The following is a 23,228-nucleotide window of genomic DNA, read 5'->3' as shown; positions in this document are numbered from 1 at the left end:
CTTTATGTTTACAGATGTGACGTAATGACGCAGTGCCATGCTCGATTTCCCGCAAAAACCTACCTGTACTTCTCAAATTAGAAAACATTATTATAAGCTTACCGTTGTGAATCGGGCTAAAGTAAGGCGATAGTTTTGAACACTGGCTGGTCATGTACTTGCTCAAATATTGATTTCAGATAATTTTTAACCAAAAAAAAAAAGCTACAGACTGCAGCTTTAATTAAAAGAAAGTTATTTGGTGTGGGCATCTGTATTCACCTTTTTCAACATGAAAGCATATTTTGAACATATTCAACATATTTTGAACACTTAAATTTTACATAATGTCATCACAAAAATCAGTACCGACTTCTTCCTTCCAAACCTTTATTTTACACAAAACAGCATTAAACATTTAATCTGTCTTTCAGTTGTTTCCATTGTTAGATTGGACTCAAGATTTCCCCTTATAAGAAACCAAAATGGAAATATTTACAAGAAATCAGGAGGAGAGATGATACAACAGATAAACTTGACAGCAGAAACAGGACATTTTGGAACCTGAGAGGGAGGAAAGACATGTTTTCATAAACATATATACATTTACAACATGAACTCAACATCTATCTATGTCAATACAGAGTTGTGACGTGGCGGAGATCTCACACATTTGCTCATAAATTGAACAACACCTTTGGTAGCTTGATAAAGCACATTTGTCAGCTGCTTTATGCTCCAATAGTGGTGCAACTTGCTCTTCTAGGCTGATCTGTCTTAAAAATGTGGAGGTCCAAACTCAGCCAGGAAAAGTCTGTGAAACTCAAGCTTTACCAGTAGAAGGTTTTAGTGAGGAAACTGGCTGCTGTGTTCAGCCAGCTGCCACCGGTGTCTTGTTTAGCACCAGTACGGGACACTGCACGGTCTAGGTCTTTCTCCGGACTCTCATCCTCTGGCAGGTAATCAGGCAGGTGGGAATTCTCTTCTACCTTTGAGCCAGAGGTGCTGAGTGTAATGAGAACCTGTAACCATAGCACAGCCATGTAAATAAATAACAGCAAGTTTATGGGTCATAAAACTATTGAAACAGCATATCAATCTCACTGTAAAACATTGAAATACATACTTAAAAGCAACAGAAACACCCACCTCTTCTCCATTTTCATTTTTCAAGACCTGCTTAGCTGAAAGCACTTTTGTGGCAGCAATGGCAGTGGCCAGACTCTAAACAAAAGATATTTGCTTTTAGTATTTCATGAAAACAAATCTGCTTTTATTAGTTGCCTCTCCCCTTACAGAAAGAGGAATATGGTGTACCTCAGTGGGCAGGTCGGCACGGATGCGTACAGTGCATCTCTTCAGAGCCATCTGGAAGGTGAAGCTGACTACTCCTTTGACTCTCAAAAGGGCCTCCTCACACACACCTCTCTGATCCTGTCAACACAAGGCAACATCTGATTTTACTCGGTAATCTGCATAAATATGAGAAAAACACAGTTAAGATCAACCAAGTGCATGTGTGAAAGCGTTGTTATGGTACATACTGCCCCATCCAAGCCTTGTATATGGAGGGTAACTGATTTTGCTTTCTTGATGGTGCTGTTGATGAAGAACTGGGGTTTGTTCTTCCTTTTCTGTTGCTCTGGAGTCTGACAAGTCGGTCTTTGTGTTTGAGGGCTCAACACACCATACACCTCTTTTGCAAGGTCTGTAATATCAGTCGTCATACCAGTCCTTCAAACAGTAGAAAAGGGGGAAAAGGGACAGAATTTTTTTTTCACTCTTGGGGATAATGTGGATTGATGGATTGAGCAAAGTAAGACTAAGAACATGTTTTAGTTAACTATAATAACCCTGCTTTAAAACGTAAAAAAATATAAAAATTTTTTTTTTTTTAATTGTTGTTACTTGAAATTAGGGATGCAACGATTATAGATTTTGTTGGTATGATTATTGTCTTGAGGAATAATCACAATTTCATGATTATTATGCATTTATTCATTTCACAAAATTATTATTTTATAAATTCACATGGACACTTTAGATAATAAAGTGTTATTTATTGCTGCCTTTAGAAACAGAAATAACACAGTAACTAATAATACAGCACAAAATAATAATAATAATAATAATAAAGACAAACAAATGTCTATCTCTCCAGTTGGAATTAAAAAGGTGACCTCTGCTCTATAAACATCCATGTCAGTATTTCCCTTTTGAAAATAACTAATGAAAATAGATCACAAAAGTATTTAGTGTTTTCAGTTTGTACATTCTTTACATCTCTTTTGGAACTGAGGCAGAAAACGTGAAACATGGTGAAAAAAAAACCTTGTTGATTTTTGACTTATGCATAATACAATAGAAGGGACCATATATAACAATGTTAGTAAGTATTATTAATATAGGAATATTAACTTTATTTATCCCACAGGGGAAACTATTAATGATGAGGGGAATAAACTGAACTATTGTAATTAACTGTCATCCATACATATTAATTTGAATAATTTTTTTATAATAATTCATATGATTTTACATGTGACCTGAGAAAATCATGTCTATTATTTTGGTTTGTGAGATCGGATCGCTGCGCACACATGCAAACATTCAGGAGGACACAAACTTGTTGTGAACCCTGCCCCTTGACTTGTATTAATAAAATAGCTTAGATACTGAATTGCTACACATTCATCAGCAAGGAGAGGGTAAAATCACTGTTTAAGTAGAAGTAACTCACATTTGTAGAGAGCCGCGCTGACGCAGGTTCACACACACACTTCTCTCTCTCTCCCTCTCGATCGAATAATTAATTCAAGTAACTAAATGTTATAATTAATTAATTCAAATAAATGTGATCTTACCACACTATTTCATCTGTCTGATCTGAAGTGGGCAGAATACTGAGTTAACGAGCCATAGCTTCGCGTCAGTCTTACCTTCACGTCCTGCATTAAAATAGTTTAAAGCCGTGTATTTGCTATTTAGCAGCAGTTTTTACGGCAATATTTAAATGACACCCTGGTCATTCTTGGTGTGCCCAAAAAGTCCCACACTATCGACTATTCAGTCATTTCTCTGGTGGAAATAAAGGATCGCTGTTTAGTTACTCTGTCATAGTTAATCTAGTGTGTGTAGCAGCCTCAGTGTCTCTGATAAGCACAGCATTTTAAGATGGTGCACTGCTAGTGTAACTTTGCATTAGTTTTGCGCAAGTTGCAACTGTTCCGTTCTGTGCAACAGAAACACTCGGTGTAGCGGAGCCTTTACGATTAATTAACCGTGACATTTTAAAGCGCAGTTAATTGTGAAACCGGTTAATCGCTGCATCCCTACTTGAAATAAACATTAAACTGAAATAAAATATTAAAAACCTTAAATCTGTTTTTTGCAGCATTTCTCATTTTCATTTAGTTTAACTTGTTTTAAAATAACTAAATCTGATATAAAAATGAATTAAAAAAACTATACAGACATAAATATAAAAAACAGATCAAATATAAACACAGATAACAGATTAAAAAAAAGCTATAATAGAATCTCAATTATACTAACTGGTATAAAGATCATAGATATAGACAATTTTTGACTATAGACATTAAAAAAAAAAAAAGGTTTCAAAAATGTGCTAAAACCAAAAATAAAAAAAAACCATGAAAAATGTTAATAGTTGACTTTAAAAGTAAAATAAATCATTTTATCTTCCAATAAATAAAATCACCTCTCTATCAGTGTCTCCAGGCTCACCATCATGCCAAGCTCATTTTTCATGGTGTTGATGTTGTGGGGTGATTCAGCCAGGTACCGCAAAGTCTGAGGAGACACAAGCCTTAAGAATTCAGTACAAGAAACATACAAAGCATTAAACTATTTATTATCACAACTGGCTCTTCTTTATCAGTTTAACAAGAATTTTTGCAGTGACAAATCAGGTCTGGGTGTACCTGGAGAGTGGAAAAGAGCACTTTAGGGTCTTTGTGGAGTTGACTTTAAAAGTAAAATAAATCATTTTATCTTCCAATAAATAAAATCACCTCTCTATCAGTGTCTCCAGGCTCACCATCATGCCAAGCTCATTTTTCATGGTGTTGATGTTGTGGGGTGATTCAGCCAGGTACCGCAAAGTCTGAGGAGACACAAGCCTTAAGAATTCAGTACAAGAAACATACAAAGCATTAAACTATTTATCACAACTGGCTCTTCTTTATCAGTTTAACAAGAATTTTTGCAGTGACAAATCAGGTCTGGGTGTACCTGGAGAGTGGAAAAGAGCACTTTAGGGTCTTTGTGGTCGAGGAACAGCACTAGTCCTGGAAGGCAGCCCTGGTCCTGAACAATCGCCTCCCGATTCTGTGGTTCAGATGCCAGGTCCCGCAGCTGTGTAACTACTGATAATGCGTCCATCATTTTTGTGGATATCTGAAACAAAAAAGGATATGAAAACTAATTACTTGAATCATACCTGATTGCACAGATTCACTTTTAAAAATAAACATGATCCAATCAAGATACAATACTTTAATTTTTTCAAAACTATAGCTCTTGGTTTTCCCACTTGACACTGTTATGATCATTATGTATATGAGACCGAGCAATTTTTAATAGTACATTAATAATAGGTCCTTTAAATAGTATATGTCCTAAATAATACAGTATTTGTAGGAGTATTGTTATGGTTCGTCTTCGTTTTATGGAACTTTGACACAGCATCTTATAAAGAGAGCAACATCTGCGGTCATGTGACCATTTACATCAGTCACGTAAATGTCCACCGAAAACCAAGACACATACATTTTGAATTATATTAAAAATACACATACTTTTCAAAAGTAAATTTTGAACACTAATATTACCGGTGAAAATAAACGCGTTAACAGAAAAACAATTAATTACAGCACAAAAGCTGAAGACACTAACAACCTTGAGACAATCAGTTCCTTACACAGTAACTTAGTCTGTTAGCATGAAAGCTACATCGCTGGACTTCAGATTTGAGTTTAATGTAAATGTAGATTCCTGTAATTGAGCGAATCCATTTTTATTCATTTTCACCTTATACATCATTCCTACAAAACCTACTTCTTGTAATATGTTAATTAAATGATAAAATTACAATGTACTACTCACCACCACCGTTACTTTATAACAGCGCACAACACACTCGAAATACAAAACTTCCCACTGCTTCTGTTTAAACAAAATGGTTGGTTGAAGGTCCCTTATGACGTTCCTAAATCCTTCAAGCCGATTGGCTACAGGCGCCAACCCTTCTCTCCGGACCAATCAGAAACGCTCTCACGCAACGAGCTTTATTTGAGTTTACCTGCACGGAAAGCGTGATACGAGGAAGAGGTAAAGTGACAAAGACGCATAAAATAAATCGACATTGTATGTAGAAGCTCAATTTTGTAATAATACAATGCAAATAAGAGCAGATTAACGCATGGATTTGAAATACGTGCGTGCTCTCACGAACCCGGCGATAGGATATTAACGTTACTGGCTGATGCCGGAGATGGTCTTTGTTGATGCTGATAGTTAATTACTGCTGTGGTTAATTACGCCTCTCTCGCATTGATGCTAATAGTTTTTCCTCAGTGTTTAAAATTTAACCTTGTTACAGAATTGAATGGAATGCATCTGATTTGATCCCTCAGGTCACGTGGAGAAGTTTGGTGCAGTGTGTTGTTGGCTCATCTGTCAGCTGAAATCCAGCGTGGAAGCACACAGGAATACTGTCAATGTCTTTGCTGGAGGACATCGTTGACCTGCTGAGATGTGTCCTGGAATACTTTGGAGTGCCACCGGACATGGTAAAGTGAAAATTAATGTAGTATGCAAATATATTTGCATATATTATTAAAACAAAAAACATAGTTTTACATGCTAGTTTACAGTATGGTTGTAATTGCAACTTTTTAACTGTACATCCCGTTTGAACTCTGTGTTGTTGCAGTTGGTTCCAGTATGGGACAATACATATTGTGGACAATACCGAAGCATAGTCCGTATGATTGGGACAAACCTTCCCCTCTCTCCTCAGCCTCGGCTGCGGTTTCAGGTAACCATGTATTCTGTTGTTTGTTATTTGTACTCAGTAATTTTTTTTCTTTTGATTTTGAGTACTTTTGAGAAATATTACTAAAATGATATACGCAACAGGTTTTAGTTTTGTGTATATTCTCATAGTATTTATTCATATTTTATTTTCATTTTCATCTTAAAGGGGTCATATGATGCGATTTAAATTGTTCCTTTCTCTTTGTAGGGTTACATGCTCTTGGTGCATAAAGAAGATTTGTAAAGTTGCAAAGACTAAAGTCTCAAATCCAAAGAGGTATTCTTTATAAAAGTTAAGAGTCAACCCCGCCTACCTAAAACGGCTCGTTCTAACACGCCCCCACATATCTATGTTATGATGTGGGAAGATTTGCATAACTTTTATTCTCGCTGTAGTATTGTTGTTGCCGCTGCCGCCATGTCGTGAAGGCGCTGTGTGTTTCGTTGTGAAAGCAAAACTACTTGGTTTGGCCTTCCAAAAGAGGACGATATCTGCTTCGTCATGCCTGGAGCTGATCCGTGCTGGTCGCTGAGGAAGTACATCAACTTGGCACTGTGGATCGCCAGATTGGCTTTCACCATGAATGAAGCGGAGTCCAGCCCGGGGTCGTCACATGTGGTTGCTGCAAGTCCGCCCGCCTCCGCTCACTCAAGCCGGTCTCCGCTAACTCTAGCCTGCCGTGTGTGACGCTGTGTTTCGTTGTGAAAGCGAAACTACTTTGTTTGGCCTTCCAAAAGAGGACGATATCTGCTTCGTCATGCCTGGAGCTGATCCGTGCTGGTCGCTGAGGAAGTACATCAACTTGGCACTGTGGATCGCCAGATTGGCTTTCACCATGAATGAAGCGGAGTCCAGCCCGGGGTCGTCACATGTGGTTGCTGCAAGTCCGCCCGCCTCCGCTCACTCAAGCCGGCCTCCGCTAACTCTAGCCTGCCGTGTGTGACGCTGTGTTTCGTTGTGAAAGCGAAACTACTTTGTTTGGCCTTCCAAAAGAGGACACGACTAGAAATCAGTGGTTAAGTTGTATTTACAACACTGTTCCAGAACAGTTCAACCCAAATATTCATATGTGTTCACTGTCCAGCACATTTTATAGAGGACTGTTTCCTGATCATGGGAGAGTAGACTACAATGCCAGCTGTTCTGACTCTAGCAACGTCATATGACCCCTTTAATATAGGTTGTAGTAATTTTGTTCCTTTTCTTCCTTTTTTAGTTTAGTAAGTTTCCTAAAAAAAAAAAAAAGTCATTAAAAAAATCAACAGTTTTTAAGAACTGAAAACTTAAGCTTATTTATAATTTCAATTACTAAAAACATTTACAACAGTCAATGTAAACAATAACAATGAGTTTTATTTTTGTTTTATTTTACGTCCATGGACATGTTGACATCAAAATATAATAAAAATCTGTCCATATAGCAAGTACACTTTGCACATCAGAGGAAAATATTTTAGATTGAAGTATAATTCTTTTATGGTTGGGTCATTAGTAACACAAGCGTAATGGATGCTTGTATACAGGACATGCATGTCTTCACTTGATATGAATTGTTAATAAGAGTTTTGGGAAGCACTTCACATGTAAAAGGCTTTGAAGGACTGAAGAGCACCAGTAGTAATGAGTTCTTACTCTTCGTTTCAAGATTCCTCTGCAAACATTCAGTAGACACGGCCATATTGATGTGACGGTGGACACGCCAGCCATTCCCACATTAGCGGATGTGCTTTGGCTGGTGGAGGATGAAGGGGACAGCCACACTAAATTCAGGTAGTCACACATCAGAAGCCATATTATGAACACAACTGTCTGGTGTTTATTAATAGCTCACTAATAGCTGTTTATTTATAGCTCACTGACAGCATCTGTATGAGATTGCTTTATATACTTCTGAACAGAAGTTACACCTGTTATGAGATTTCTGTATGAGGTATTTTTATAAGTTTTCGTTTATGGAGAAAGTTCAGTGTCATCACATCTTACCATGTTTATAACAGGAATGTCGTCCCGTTGAGGAAAGCTTTTGAGATTCCCTCATTAGGGTCTGAACGGCCATTGTCCGTGTCTGTCCCGGCTCAGAGGGGATGCAGGGTGCTGGGACAGGGCACCCAGCCAGAGGCCCTGCAGAAGATCTCCGCTCTGGAAGAGGAACTGCAGAGACTGCGAGCACAGATTGCTATGATAGTCACAGCTCCGGCAGGTAACATATGCTATGAATTTCTATAACTGACAGATTGATTGTAATTCTGCAAAAGCAAAGATCTCATAAAATGAGAAGGCTGTCTGTGGGGGCAGCCAATTATTTTTAGGCACAAACCCAGCTTCACAGAGGCCACGTTGTACATTTTAAGAAATATACTTTGTTGATTTCTGTATAGAGTGCTTAAAGGAGTCAAAAAGTTAGAAAGTCTGGTGATGTTCTGGTTCTTAACCATTTTCATTTCATTTTCTCATCTGTCTCTCAGGCCCTTCCGTTTTTCCAGCTAATCCTGGCACTCCATGCTCTACTCCTCTTCCAGTTCCTGTCCTCACCTCCACTCCTGTCTGTCCTCCGCCGCCACCTCCACCTCCACCACCACTTCCTCCTCCAGCTACGGGCAGCTGTGTGGAGGTGTCCGTGTCAGATGTGATTCGACAAAGACAGGCAGCAAAAAGAGAAAAGGTTGCACAGTGTGATCCATCTGTGTGTACAGCACTTGCTGCCCTGCCCTCCATGTTAGAGGTGCTGAAAGACCTGAATCAAGTCAAACTGCGCTCTGTGGAGAGGTATGGATTTAATGTCCTCAAACTTTAAGTTCAGTTTTGAGTTTTAAGTTCAGTACTGACTATGCATTTGTATTTGTAGATCTCCAGGTGGAACTCCAGTAAGGAGACGGAGAAGTAAGAGTGTAGCATGTTCATCTGATCCGGCAGCTCTTATCGCTGAAGCACTGAAAAGGAAGTTTGCACACAAACACAGGAACGATTCGTTTGGTAAAGAGAACTGCTCAGCTGAACCCTCACCTTTCAGCAGTCCAGATACTCCCAGGGTAGGTGAACTCTTTTTTTTTCCCTGTATAATTAGTTTTTTTTTAAAAATCCAATCAGACTGCAAAGTACTCAATGCTTAATGATAAAAAAAAAAAAACAATCGCCACACCGAACTTTTTCCCCATTAGTAGGGCTGCATGATGAATAGAAACAAAACCAAAAGCACAGTATGACATAATGCGATTATTAACTTGCAAAGGCTGTGAATTAATTAAATAAATATATGTGCTGCATGTTTCAGAGTGAAGTGTGGCACTGTGTTCTTTTTTTAGAGACTGGCCAGTGATCGAAATCGGCTGATTTTTCGCATTACCGGCTTGGATCGGTGACCGGCCGTTCAGTCTCACGTCTTGCCGATTCTGAGCCGATCCTTTTTATTGTCAGCGGCGCAGGCAATGACGTCACAGTCACGCGCACACTCACAGTCGCGTGTAAACATGTCATTTCACGTGAGAATGATTTTAGGCTAATTTTAATTGTATTCAGTGTAAACGGCGACTGATAATGTACTCATGTCGTGCCAGATAAGGCTTGCACAGCCTGAGTGAGTGTGTGAGAGAGACAGCACACATCCCTGTATAATTAGTTTTTTTTTAAAAATCCAATCAGACTGCAAAGTACTCAATGCTTAATGATAAAAAAAAAAAAACAATCGCCACACCGAACTTTTTCCCCATTAGTAGGGCTGCATGATGAATAGAAACAAAACCAAAAGCACAGTATGACATAATGCGATTATTAACTTGCAAAGGCTGTGAATTAATTAAATAAATATATGTGCTGCATGTTTCAGAGTGAAGTGTGGCACTGTGTTCTTTTTTTAGAGACTGGCCAGTGATCGAAATCGGCTGATTTTTCGCATTACCGGCTTGGATCGGTGACCGGCCGTTCAGTCTCACGTCTTGCCGATTCTGAGCCGATCCTTTTTATTGTCAGCGGCGCAGGCAATGACGTCACAGTCACGCGCACACTCACAGTCGCGTGTAAACATGTCATTTCACGTGAGAATGATTTTAGGCTAATTTTAATTGTATTCAGTGTAAACGGCGACTGATAATGTACTCATGTCGTGCCAGATAAGGCTTGCACAGCCTGAGTGAGTGTGTGAGAGAGACAGCACACACAAAGTAACTCACAGAAATGTATAGATGCATACTGCTGTAGAAAAAAAAGATATTTACAAAATATGATTTAGGTAAACAACATTATACGGCCATGATGTTTCCCCGAACATCAATATCAACATGATTGCAATGTGACACTGATTTTATACAATAGTATTTCAATAAACAAGAAGTTAAAATGAAGTGACTTAGATTTTAGAACAAAATGTTGACTGTTTTTCCTCAATTTTGCTGATGAAAATAGTTCCGATCAAAGCCACAACATAACTGTTGTGTGTCTCTGAGCAACACACAGCCAGTGTTGCCAGATTGGATGGATGATTTCCAGCCCAAAAGCTCACAAAAACCTGCCCAAAACTTAACTGTCAAAATAATGTGATGGAATATGTAAATCAAGGTTGATAAGGGCCAACTCCTTAAAACAAAATAATGTTGACAAAATAATTTATATAATGTTAGATAAATTTACCAGGTAAACGGATCGAATCGGGGCAAATAGCCTACATTAAAGGGAATTAGGCTACCGAACATAAAATATTCAAGCAGACACTGTCAAAACGGCAATCAAGAAATGCTTCATTTTCAGTGTCAGCAGTTAGAATAATCCAATTTAAATGCAAAAAGTGCCCAATATAAGTGATAGGAAAAAGCAACGTTGCAGGTATTTCACACTCGTTCATGCACACACAATGACAGTCAAAACTGTGTCATTCATTGATACATACTGAATTATAATCTGACAATTAAAAAAATAAAAATAATAATAATGCGCTTACCTTCGTGTCGCTCTATAATTTTACACAGAACTGGAAGCCTCTTGTTAAGTTCATAATGTAGAACATAATACAGAACTTTGCACAGTCAAAACTAATCAAGTCTAGCAGTTTTCAAGGATTTATCAATCTGGACCGTTTAAAAGATCAAAGACGGGACCGTATAAATCGACATATTTAGTATCGGTTTTGATTAATTAATTCAAATGTGCTTTGATTTCGGAGTTGCAGTGATAGAGCCTTCGTGTCATCTCACTCCACAATAATTCACGCTTTGAAAGTCGAGTCACTCTCCCACTCTTTAACTTATATTTAGGCATTGTGATTAGTTGAATATACAGTCACTACATTCAAAATCAGATACGTTATAACTTATCACGCTAAAAACTTGTCACTCATGAATCATAATGTCTGTCTGCTGAGCCCTCGTGATTGGTGCGGCTGTCGACGTTTACATCAGCACCAGCGCCTCTGCAGTGTGTGTTTGTGTAGTAACGTTGTGATGACTGATTGGATGCAGTACATTAGTGATGTTAGGTTCTTGAACGAATCGTTCTTTTGAGCCGGTTCTCAGGAAGTAACCGGTTGAGCCGGTTCACAAATCGAACTGAATCGAACTTTAGTTCCGGGTTGATGACGCAGGACGCACAGCCGAAGTAGCACGTCCAACTCAAAAAGAACCAAATGAGCCGGTTCAACCAACTGTCGAAGTTTGCCGATGATTATCGAAGATTCTGATGAGTTGAGTTGACGATACTGTACAACTTGCCTGAGGCGCGTACTGGAAATATGCTTATTATGACTGTTATTAATTTACATTTTATTAAAACCTTCAAAAACCTTTCTGTCAAGTGATGTAAATAAATTTTACAATAGTTTATTGTGCATATTATATTTAAAGTTGCTTAAGCGAAATCAAGGAGTTTATAAGACTAGTTTATTCATTCTTTATACTGTAGACATGTAGAACATATCCGCGTTTGTGCATCAATGTCTGTAATGTGTGCCGTAGGTGCGAAACTTTTAGGAATCTTATCCAAGTTTTAGGCAAGTCAATATTGGTCAGTCAGTCGTATCTGAGGATCCGCGAATGAAACTGTGACCACAAACACCATTAACTTAAGTGAATTATATGCTTTCACACAAATAACTTTATTTTTGAATGTTTCAATACGTGTTGACACAAATGACTTATTTGAATTTTTCATTGATACAACATGGCACTGAATTGTTAGAAAATAAATGCTATAGACGTTATTGCTTGATGACGTCAGGAACCGATGAATCGGCTTTTTGAACCGGTTCAATGAGCCGATCTGTCCGAAAAAAAAAAGGTTTGTGGAAATGAATCGGACTTTGCATCGCTACAGAACATGCATACTTGGGCTTGTTTGTTAAACAATTAGCTGCTAATCGTTTAACAAACAAGCCCAATATGGTTTGCACCCCCCTTGACAGGTGCTGGCACCCCCCACAGGTTGAAAACCCCTTTATATGTTTGAAAACCGCCAAACTGACCCCAAACCAGCCCAAATTTTGTCCACCCGCACAATCAAATTCAAAACCGCTCAATCTGGCAACACTGCACACAGCGGTGTTTCGTAACTGAATTAATCTACGTTTTTGAACGAATCGAGTGAGTCAATGATTCTGTGGCTCGTTCATAAGGACAGTCACTTGCCTCCTTTCTGAATGAATCAGCCATTTGAATGAATGAATGAATAAATGACTTGCTCATTAAAACAGACATTTGCCGCCACCTACTGGTGGTTTAGTCATATTTAAAAGTATCATTGCATTTTTTCAACATTTATTTGTATGTTTAAAAAAATATGTAAAACTTTGAAAATTATTTATGAATTTGTAATTTTGCCGTGTAAATGCATTTATGGCACCTCAGCTTCATCAAACTGTCTGTGTAAATGCATCTAATGCCACTTCAGATGCAGCTTCTGTTTCCTCAGCAATGGAAAGATAGAGTTTAATACTAATTTCCTCAATCTGGCAACACTGCACACAGCGGTGTTTCGTAACTGAATTAATCTACGTTTTTGAACGAATCGAGTGAGTCAATGATTCAGTGGTTCGTTCATAAGGACAGTCACTTGCCTCCTTTCTGAATGAATCAGAATGTTTAAAAAAATATGTAAAACTTTGAAAATTATTTATGAATTTGTAATTTTGCCGTGTAAATGCATTTATGGCACCTCAGCTTCATCAAACTGTCTGTGTAAATGCATCTAATGCCACTTCAGATGCAGCTTCTGTTTCCTCAGCAATGGAAAGATAGAGTTTAATACTAATTTCATTTGAATGGTAACAGAATGTTTATGCGGTTTAAGGTTAAAAAAACACATTATTTTCCACAAACTGTATGTACATTATTGTTTCTCCTCTATGCCCCACTTTTACAAAGTCATCGGTCTGAAAAGCGAGGTGTGCTCTGATTGGCCAGCTATCCAGTGTGTTGTGATTGGCCGAATACCTCAAGCGTGAAGAGTTTAATACTAATTTCATTTGAATGGTAACAGCTCTACAGTTTCTTATTATTCTAACTGAATTAATTAAAATAAAGTAAGAATTTGATGTGAAAGTTAACAATTTCTTCCTCTTTCCAGTCACAGAGCGCTTTATTTTGAAAATGGTTTAAGTGAGAGAAAATCTGTAACTTAGTCCAGATTGGGGTAATTGTAATGTTTAATAATTTATTTTATTATGTAAATTATTTTTGCATTGAAATTTGCATAGATTTTTGTTTGTACATGCTGCCAATTATGTTTCTTAGAAAGAAAATCGGAATCTGCAAAAATCGGTATCGGCAGGTCACACTTCCAAAAAATCGGAAATCAGAATCGGACAAGAAAATTGCAGTCGGTGCATCTCTATTCTTTTTTTACACATGAGCAGCTCATGATCCGGCTTATTACATGCATTTGGGAATGCAACATGCAAATCATATTCCCATCTTTGTAATGAGAAGAGATTATAAACCATTAGTTGTCAACAAAAGAAAAGCTTTAAAGGCTCCCTGCATTTTTTGCCAAAATATTTCACCAAAAGCTTGATGGTTTGACTTTAAAAATGAAGACATTAAGACAACCGTTAATATTAGTATTGCAATTTTACAGTTAACAATACAATTATTGTTTTGTTTTTTTAAATACTAATTTTTTTGTTTTATTGTAAAATAATATAAATATATCAGATTTAGTTTAATGTTTTTAAGTAATAATAATTACATAAAAACTAGAGAAAATCTGATCAAAACACAGTTTTCTCATGTTGTCTTTTGTTGTGAAAAAGCAGATGTTTGATCTTTATCTTTGTGTTGTTGTGCATGTACACACACATTACTGTTGCTTCCGAGTAGTAACTTCCTTAGATTATAGATAAGTAAATTTATTGCAGATTTTAGAGGTGGGATTGGGGTTTCTGAGTGCCATAAAAAAAACATGATAACCCAACCTGGGAAACATGTTAAAGGGGTCATATGATGCTGCTAAAAAGAACATTATTTGGTGTAATGAAATGTTTATGCGGTTTAAGGTTAAAAAAACACATTATTTTCTCTTTGGATTTGAGACTTTAGTCTTTGCAGTGAGTGGAGGCCTAGAGTGTGCGGAGGCCGGCTTGAGTGAGCAGAGGCGGTCGGGCTTGAGAATTGCGCAGCCGGCGGATTAGACGAAGGAGCGTCCGGCGGGCTTGTGGCAACCACATATGATGACCCCGGACTGGACTCTGCTTCGCCCACGGTGAAAGCCGATCCGGCGATCCACAGCGCAAAGTTGATGTATTTCCTCAGCGACCAGTACGGATCAGCTTCAGGCATGACGAAGCGGATATCATCCTCTTTTGGAAGGTCAAACAATGTAGTTTCACTTTCACAACGAGAAACAGTGTCTCCACAACATGGCCGCGGCGGCAACAGCGAGATTAAAAGTTACGCCTGCTTTCTTTGCGTGAATATTTGGGCGGCGTTATGCAAATCTTCCCACTTTTTTAATGTAAACATGTGGGGGCGTGTTAGAACGAGCCGTTTTAGGTAGGCGTGGTTGACTCTTAACTTTTCTAAAGAATACCTCTTTGGATTTGAGACTTTAGTCTTTGCAACTTTACAGATCTTCTTTATGCACCAAGAGCTTGTAACACTCCAAAGAGAAAGAAAAAATTTAAATCGCATCATATGACCCCTTTAAACTGGCTGGGAGCAGGATTCAGGTTGGATTTTTGACCCTTCAGAGTGCAATAATAGCGAGAAAATCTCATTTGAACCACTAGGGCAGGGGTGCCCAACCCTGTTCCTGGAGATCTACCTTCCTGCAGAGATCAGCTCCAACCCTGATCAAACACAATTGAACCAACTAATTAGGATCTGAAGGAGCACTTGATACTTACAGACAAGTGTATTTGATCAGGGTTGGAACTGAACTATGCAGGAAGGTAGATATCCAGGAACAGGGCCCAACCCTGTTCCCCTGCACTAGGGAATATATATCTGTATAAAAATGTCATTGTGTTACATTTGGACCAGCAGAGGGCGACTTTTCATTACTGCGTCAATGAGTGCAACAGTCACGTTAAAGCTGTGCACACTAGCCACCTCAGCATTGACTATAAATTTCCTAACACTATCTAAACAGTTTATGAATATTAAATCAGATAAAAAATATATTCCTATTAAAAGTATTTATGGGCATTAATGATTCATTTTGGAGCTCTTTTTTTCTCGGATATTGGTATGCCTTTTTGAAATATTTGTGGTCTTCAGCTTCTGATGAGATTTTCCTCCCCACTTTCCAAATCTTTGCCTCACCAGTGTTTGGTTTCTAGCACTATTACACAATACTTGGACAGAACCTTTGATGTTTTGCTATAAAGTTTAACTGCAAATGCAGTTTTATGAGAATGCATTGTGTGCTTTTGCATTGAATGCATTGTGACTTTAGTGTTTTATTGGTTTACAGATTCTCCCTCACATCAGACGCAGTCAGGGACGCATTCACCTTTGACCCTCAACCTTAAAGTCTTTCAGGAACAAAGTTGTGTCATGGACTGATGTGACGGACATATTTCTTTTTAATGTTGGTTGCACTGTCTCTCTTTCGCTTTCCCCTTTCTCTCTGAATTAATCACATGGGCCTCCATCGGAGTACACTGTGCATGTTTTTGAGATTTTTATGCAGACATAATTTTTTTGTATGTGCAGATTTTTATTTGTAAATAGTATGTACAACAGACTTCTTAATTGTGAACGACTAATTACGAGTATTGATACAGGATGGCAGTAATTATCTCATAGGATGCTACAAGTTAATTTCTTTCAGCTACCAATGTAATATATAAATAAGGTCTACTCTGATCTATGCAATACTGCTTTTTTTATACAGATTTTAAAAATTGTATTTAAAGCCTGGTTGGGCTAACAAAATATCAGTCTTTAAGTTTCGAAAAATGGTACTTGGTTTGCTAATCATGTGTTCATCCATGTTTCTCATGTGTTATCACCCTCTTCTACAAAATGCTAAAGCAGTATCACACTCAAAAGCAATAAACAAGTTATATGCCTTTCAAATGTGTTCAAAGTGTGCACTATTGCATAATCCAGTTTATTATACAGCTCTCTGGAATACTTGATTCTGACTGGTTAGTCGCACCATAAAGCAGTCTGATGTCCCGATAATCGCCGTCTTCCATGACAGTGTTATATGTATCATGCATACATGTATACACTTGACTTGACTCTCTATTCTATTTATATTCTACCTACTTGTTTTCTTTTATTTATTTTAAAAAACCTTGACACTCTAACAACTGACCCTCTAACACTAGTTAAGTCAAGTCACCTTTATTTATATAGCGCTTTTAAAAATACAGATTGTGTCAAAGCAACTGTACAGCATTAATTAGGAAATATTGTATCAATAATGCAAAATGACAATAGTAAACACTCAATTTTCAGTTAAAGGCAGTTCATCATTGAATTCAGTGATGTCATCATCCAGCTCAGTTCAGTTAAAATATCAGACGATATCGCTGGAAATTAAGTGTCCCCAACTAAGCAAGCCAGAGGCGACAGCGGCAAGGAACCGAAACTCCATCGGTGACAGAATGGAGTAAAATACCTTGGGAGAAACCAGGCTCAGTTGGTGGGGGTGGGGGGTAGTTCTCCTCTGGCCAGACGAGCCAGCATGTTGTTCCATGCTGCAGCAAAGTCAGATTGTGCAGAGGACTCATCTGGTTCCCGTGGTCTTATCCCGATGGTCATCTAGGTGACGAGGTCTTCACTGGGAATCTGTCTCTGGGGCTCATCTAGTTGTCCTGATCTCCGCTGACATTCAGGGCTGTAGAAGTCCTCTCTAAGTGCTGATCCACCATCTGGGCTGGATACATACTGGATCCGGGTGACTGCAGCGACCATCTGATCTGGATACAGACTGGCTCTGTGGTGGCTACAGTGACCTCGGAATAAGAAAGAAACAGACTAATATTAGTGTAGATGCCATTCTTCTAACGATGTAGCAAGTACATCGGGTGTTATGGGAAGTGTTCCCGGTTTCGGTTGTCCTAATTAATGAAGCCTAAAAACCCTTTAACAGATTTGAATATTAGAAATGTGTTAGTGTATTATGTGTAAGCCAGGTTAAAGAGACGGGTCTTTAATCTAGATTTAAACTGACAGAGTGTGTCTGCCCCCCGAACAATGTTAGGTAGGTTATTCCAGAGTTTGGGCGCTAAAAAGGAGAAGGATCTGCCGCCCGCAGTTGATTTTGATAGTTGACAAAACCGGGCTAATATGGTCATACTTCCTGGTTCTAGTAAGAACTCTAGCTGCTGCATTTTGGACCAGCTGGAGTTTGTTTATTAAGCGTGCAGAACAACCACCCAATAAAGCGTTGCAATAATCTAACATTGAGGTCATGAATGCATGAATTAACATTTCTGCATTTGACATTTGACATAGGTCGTAATTTATATATATTTTTGAGATGGAAAAATGCAGTTTTACAAATGCTAGAAACGTGGCTTTCAAAGGAAAGATTGCTATCAAATAGCACACCTAGGTTCCTAACTGATGACGAAGAATTGACAGAGCAGTCATCAAGTGTTAGACAGTGTTCTAGGTTATTACGTGCAGAGTTTTTAGGTCCTGTAATTAACACCTCTGTTTTTTCAAAATTTAGCAGTAAGAAATTACTCGTCATCCAGTTTTTTATATCGACTATGCGTTCCATTCGTTTTTCAAATTGGTATGTTTTGCCGGGCCGCGAAGAAATATAGAGCTGAGTATCATCAGCATAACAGTGAAAGCTAACACCATGTTTCCTGATGATATCTCCCAAGGGTAACATGTAAAGTGTGAAAAGTAACGGCCCTCGTACTGAGCCTTGAGGTACTCCATTCTGCACTTGTGATCGATATGATACCTCTTCATTCACTGTTATGAATTGATGGCGGTCAGATAAGTACGATTTGAACCATGCTAATGCACTTCCATTAATGCCAACAAAGTTTTCTAGTCTATTCAAAAGAATGTTGTGGTCAATAGTGTCGAACGCAGCACTAAGATCATATAGCACTAATAGAGAGATACAACCATGATCAGATGATAAGAGCAGGTCATTTGTAACTCTAATGAGAGCAGTCTCCATACTATGATATGGTCTAAATCCTGACTGGAAATCCTCACAGATACCATTTTTTTCTAAGAAGGAATATAATTGTGAGGATACTAGCATTCTCAACTCTATTTCTATTCTATCTACTTGTTTTTTTTATTTATTTATTAAAATAATATTAATATCTGACCCTCTAATACTAGCACTATCTGATCTATTTCTACTTTTATTTTTATTTTTTTTAATAAAAACGTGACCCTCTAACACTAGCACTCTTTATTAATTATCGCAAAAATAAATCCTGACAGGGTCCTGTATCACCCTGAAAGAGTATATTTGCAATGATATATTTATGGCTAAGTTATTTCAACAAATTTTTCAGTAATCATTTATTTAATATTTTTAACATCTAATTTAACAGTAAACAAAAAAATTTAAATATATTTTTTTAATTCAGTAAAAAAAAATCAATTCTCTAGTAAAAGTATTATTATTGATTACTGATTATTAAGAGGCATACTTACCATATAAAGATATAGCAGCATTAACACAGACAAAAAGGGCATTAAATGCTTTAAAACTACTGATGGTTGCATGCATTTGCAAACTTTTTTGTGTGTGAAACTGTGGATGTGCACTGCGTGTACCTTTGACCCTGACCTAACAACCTCCACACACCAGCATGTGTTTACACTGTTGTTGTCAGGCCCAGTGTATGTATGTGTGGGTGGATGCTTGTTTGATGGAATAATTGCAACTTGTTGTGTCTGTAAACCACATCCTTCCAATCACTAAAGTTATCATGGAGAGGATATGCTGGTCTACCGAGACAGGAAATGGTTACACGCTGAAAATCTGATTGATTTTCAGATGTTTTGTTATGTTGGGCTGACAGGAGGGTGTTTAGAGTGGAATATTGTAGTGTAAAATCTCTCCCCCACTGCTATATCTGGCATATGCTTTCTATTTTTGTTTATCTTCAGAAATGCACCTGCTCTAATGAGAAACTTGTGGACTAAATTTATTACCCCCACGTTTCCGTAACACATGTTTGTTTGTTCTTAAGGCTGACAGAATTTAGCAGGAGGGTGATAATGATGATGTTTTTCCCCTCCCCTTTTCTTTTTGTTAGTACCGCAAATAAAATGTCACTGCTGCCAGACAGGAAATACGTTTTCCCAGGCCCTGTGATTTTTGACCGCAGCCCGCTTCTGTTGGCTGATCATTTTGTGGATAGTTATTTGTTTTCCTCTAAGGTTTTGAACAATGTAAGGTGGTTTGAGCATTTGAAAGGAAAAAAAATAGCTATCCACAAAATGATCAGCCAACAGAAGCGGGCTGCGGTCAAAAAAAAACTGCGACAAAGCCGTGTCAGTTATGCTATTGCTAATCAGAAGCAGGTATTAATAAACAAAAATATCCATTAGTGTCTGGAAGAGAAATATACATTTTCAAAGTGTAAATTATTTTGGCAAGTTTTAATAGTACGGTTGCAAATGTATGGCTTAAAAACACAATTAAAAGCCAACAATAGCATAACTGACACGGCTTTGATGTATACTGAAGTCTGTATTTTTTATTCACCATCAGGATTTTACATTAAAATTGATATTGAGTGTTTAAGGGAACATGCATATTTTTATATATTTTTGTAAAAAAAAAATTAGATTTTTTTTTAATAATATTTTTAGATTTTTTTTCCAGTTTTTATTCACTTAAATATTCACTTAAATGGTCTCTGTAATGACTTTTTAAAATACCAATAAGTGCATAATCCTTATTAATATAAGCTCTCAACTGCACATATCATAATAAAGAAGGTAAAGAGCAAATACAGGCTCTGTTACATGAAGGTTCTGTGTTTGAAGACTAACTTTATGAGCAAATATGAGTCAAAGAACCACTTGAGGGCGCTTAAGGATTGCCGTCATCCTGCAATCAGAACTAACGCTGCAGAAACTGATATGTAACTGATGAACAGGACCACTTTACAGAGAAAGAGAAAACCTACAGTGCAGAGATGTGATAAGAGTGGGGGGAAAAGAGGCAAGGGTGAGGCCGCGAAAGTTCATGAGTCGGTCTCATTTTGAATTTGCATACTTGTATGAACTTATTTGCAATGCAAAGTCAAGCCAAAGATTTAAAGGAACACTGCAATGTGATTGGCTGCTCGTTTGGTCACCTGACACACTCTTTGTTCACTACTTTGAACATTTACCTATTTACCTGGGAGAAGAATTCCTTGTGGAGTGTTTCCACACATCAATTATCAGATTTTTTTTGTTGTGTTTGTGTGTGTTCCAGAGGCGTTTTCCGTGTTTGAAAAACATGTGCAGGCCATGCTATTGACAAGAAGCTAAACAACCGAAGTGCAGGGGTCAAATTAAGGTATTTAAAAAAAAATACAACGTGACATGTAGCCAAGTATGGTGACCCATACTCGGAATTAGTGCTCTGCATTTACCCATCCAAAGTGCACACACACTTTGGGGAGCAGTTGGGGGTTCGGTGCCTTGCTCAAGGGCACCTCAGTCGTGGTATTGAAGAGCGCTGTACATTCACTCCCCCCACCTACAATCCCTGCCGGTATGAGACTCGAACCCACAACCTTTAGGTTATGAGTCCGACTCTCTAACCATTAGGCCACGACTTCCCCTCTACAATACAAGGGGATTGTTACAATACTACAAAGCAACTGTACCTCAGACCTTGATGAAAACTTATATATATTCACTATATTAGTGGGCCAACAGTAATTTTTAGGGTTTAGAGATTACAAAAGTTCATGTGACTTTTGACTTGCATTGTTAAGGAGCTCAGACTACATGCAAGTTTTAGCAGGAAGTGCAAATTACATGTTTAAAGTCATTGAACATAATCTGTTTTTATGTGTGCATGTTACACAAGCACTATTTACACTCAACACAAAGCCCCATGAGGCCCATTGTGACTGGTATGACCCTATTTGCACTCACACCGTTTGTCAGGACTGCACTTGACTAATTCAGTTTCTCTAGAATTAAATTCATTTTAACGTTAACAACACACGAATGTACTGTATAAGCATTATGTGAGCACAGTGTGTGTGTATAACCTCCTTTCTGGCCTAGGCTTGGTACTTTCCCAGTGAGAGTCATTTGAGTTCTTAAATGAGTAAGCTATTGATTCTGGGAAAGAAAGGGTTAATTTATCACTGCCCCCATCTCTTTTTCTCTCCTTTACTCTTCCCTCTCTCTTTCTTCCTGTCACTCTCTTCCTGCTCTCCTTTTCTTTCTGTTTCGTTTGGCAACTCTCTGTACTTCATTTAGACTTTTATATTAACTACGCACATCTTGCCCTCTGACACACATACGCGTGTTTTATTTGTGGATAGTGGTTATGTGTGTGTTTAAATACTACTTTGACTACTTTGTGCTTTTCACAGTCTCATGTATTTTTTATTAGCCCCCATAAACAGAGGAAAACACACCTGTCTCTATCACCTGCTCTTATTGCATTCATAAACATTAGAAATAGGCGTGTGTAAGAAAGAGAGAGTGGCTTTTTGTTAGTTAGCAGGCTGCTAAGTGTCATGGGTCAGTTGCTCTGTGTGTGTGATTTCCACACAAGCAGAGAGATGATAAATAGAAAGAAAAGGTGTTTCAATAAGTTGAACCTGTAGGATGAGTTGAGCTAGTTTGTCTGCTTTTCAGCTGTCTGCTTTAATTATTGTATTTTGGGGTTTAATTAAAGGCAAATATTAGGTCACAAACAATACAATCTCCTTCCGTGAGTACACACTGACTCACCGTGACTTAATGAGATGACTAAAAAGTTACCATGATTAAGAAAACATTTGATGTTTCAGTACATTTGTTTCTCTGCGGTTCATGATGCAAATGTGTGGCATTACACTTAGCTGTAATGTTCAGATATCAGCTTAAAAGTGAGGTATCATTTTATTGAGGTGTTAATAAAAGAAGTACTGGTTAAATGAGCTAAATAATTCTAGCTAAATTAGCTTCATATTAAGAAATACATTTTTAGGTTGGTTCCACTGAACATTGTTTGATAATTTTGACCAGCAACATGGTCAGCCAATAGAGTGCAGCTGGGTTCTGGAAGTACAAATCACATTAATTTTCTCCATAGGAGAATACATTTTTTAATGATAACTTATAAACCGTTAAAGATTGGCCCATTGTGAGCTGTGAGGACCTTACTTTTTAAATAATCATATTTAACAGCAAAATTCCTAGTGAGAAACTGCATTACCCATGATTCTGCAAAGAAATCCACCAGTCAGAAAATCAAATGCTCCTGTGAAACACTTCAAGTTATGTAATGGATTTCAAACTACTCAATATTGTGTGTGTGTGTGTGTGTGTGTGCTTATACATATACACACACTCACACGCACATAGTCTTTGTGTTTGTAATGTTGTGATTCACCTCGTAGCTGGTTGATAGTTGATTAAGGTCATTAAACTCTTTAATGAAGGCTTTTTAAAATCCCTGTGGGAACCTGTTTGAAAACAATAATTTTTACAGTTAAAGGGATAGTTCACCCAAAAATGAAAATTCTGTCATTCATACTCACCCTCATGTCGTTCCAAACCCGTAAGACCTTCATTCATCTTCGGAACACAAATTAAGATATTTTTTG

The 23,228-nt window shown here is 37.8% G+C and overlaps 2 protein-coding genes across 3 annotated transcripts in view; one reads left to right on the top strand and one right to left on the bottom strand.

Moving 5' to 3' along the window:
• Positions 1-5,230, bottom strand: part of LOC107571378 (armadillo repeat-containing protein 1-like) — an 11,175-nt gene extending 5,945 nt beyond the window's left edge. Inside the window, exons 1-7 of one of the 2 annotated variants that reach the window (XM_016257700.1) lie at positions 5,107-5,172; positions 4,234-4,398; positions 4,014-4,105; positions 1,524-1,713; positions 1,297-1,413; positions 1,129-1,203; positions 814-1,001 (exon numbers count right to left, since the gene is read on the bottom strand). In XM_016257700.1, the coding sequence (XP_016113186.1) occupies positions 814-1,001; positions 1,129-1,203; positions 1,297-1,413; positions 1,524-1,713; positions 4,014-4,105; positions 4,234-4,386 (815 nt within the window). In that variant the 5' untranslated portion in view covers positions 4,387-4,398; positions 5,107-5,172. Of the gene's footprint in view, positions 1-271; positions 1,002-1,128; positions 1,204-1,296; positions 1,414-1,523; positions 1,714-4,013; positions 4,106-4,233; positions 4,399-5,106 lie in introns of those variants that run through there. The other variant, XM_016257707.1, reaches the window with a different exon arrangement.
• LOC107571368 (mitochondrial fission regulator 2-like) lies at positions 5,179-16,528 on the top strand. Its single transcript, XM_016257690.1, has 8 exons — positions 5,179-5,331; positions 5,637-5,792; positions 5,936-6,040; positions 7,686-7,810; positions 8,038-8,240; positions 8,506-8,806; positions 8,886-9,069; positions 15,932-16,528. Exons 2-8 carry the CDS (start codon positions 5,721-5,723, stop codon positions 15,974-15,976), a joined length of 1,035 nt encoding a protein of 344 aa, XP_016113176.1. The 5' UTR covers positions 5,179-5,331; positions 5,637-5,720; the 3' UTR covers positions 15,977-16,528.
• The last annotated feature ends 6,700 nt before the right edge of the window (positions 16,529-23,228 follow it).

This window comes from Sinocyclocheilus grahami, unplaced genomic scaffold, assembly GCF_001515645.1.
Source record: "Sinocyclocheilus grahami isolate Dianchi unplaced genomic scaffold, SAMN03320097.WGS_v1.1 scaffold29.1, whole genome shotgun sequence".
Classification (NCBI taxonomy): Eukaryota; Metazoa; Chordata; class Actinopteri; order Cypriniformes; family Cyprinidae; genus Sinocyclocheilus; species Sinocyclocheilus grahami.
The sequence above is the reverse complement of the archived record's forward strand: the minus strand, read 5'-3'. Positions and strand labels throughout refer to the sequence as shown.

Excerpts from the sequence above, each read along its gene's own strand:
- LOC107571368 (XM_016257690.1), top strand. The coding sequence starts at position 5,721 with ATGTCTTTGCTGGAGGACATCGTTGACCTGCTGAGATGTGTCCTGGAA. Across the intron at positions 5,793-5,935 it reads TTGGAGTGCCACCGGACATG|TTGGTTCCAGTATGGGACAA; the intron begins GTAAAGTGAAAA and ends GTGTTGTTGCAG. Across the intron at positions 6,041-7,685 it reads AGCCTCGGCTGCGGTTTCAG|ATTCCTCTGCAAACATTCAG; the intron begins GTAACCATGTAT and ends CTTCGTTTCAAG.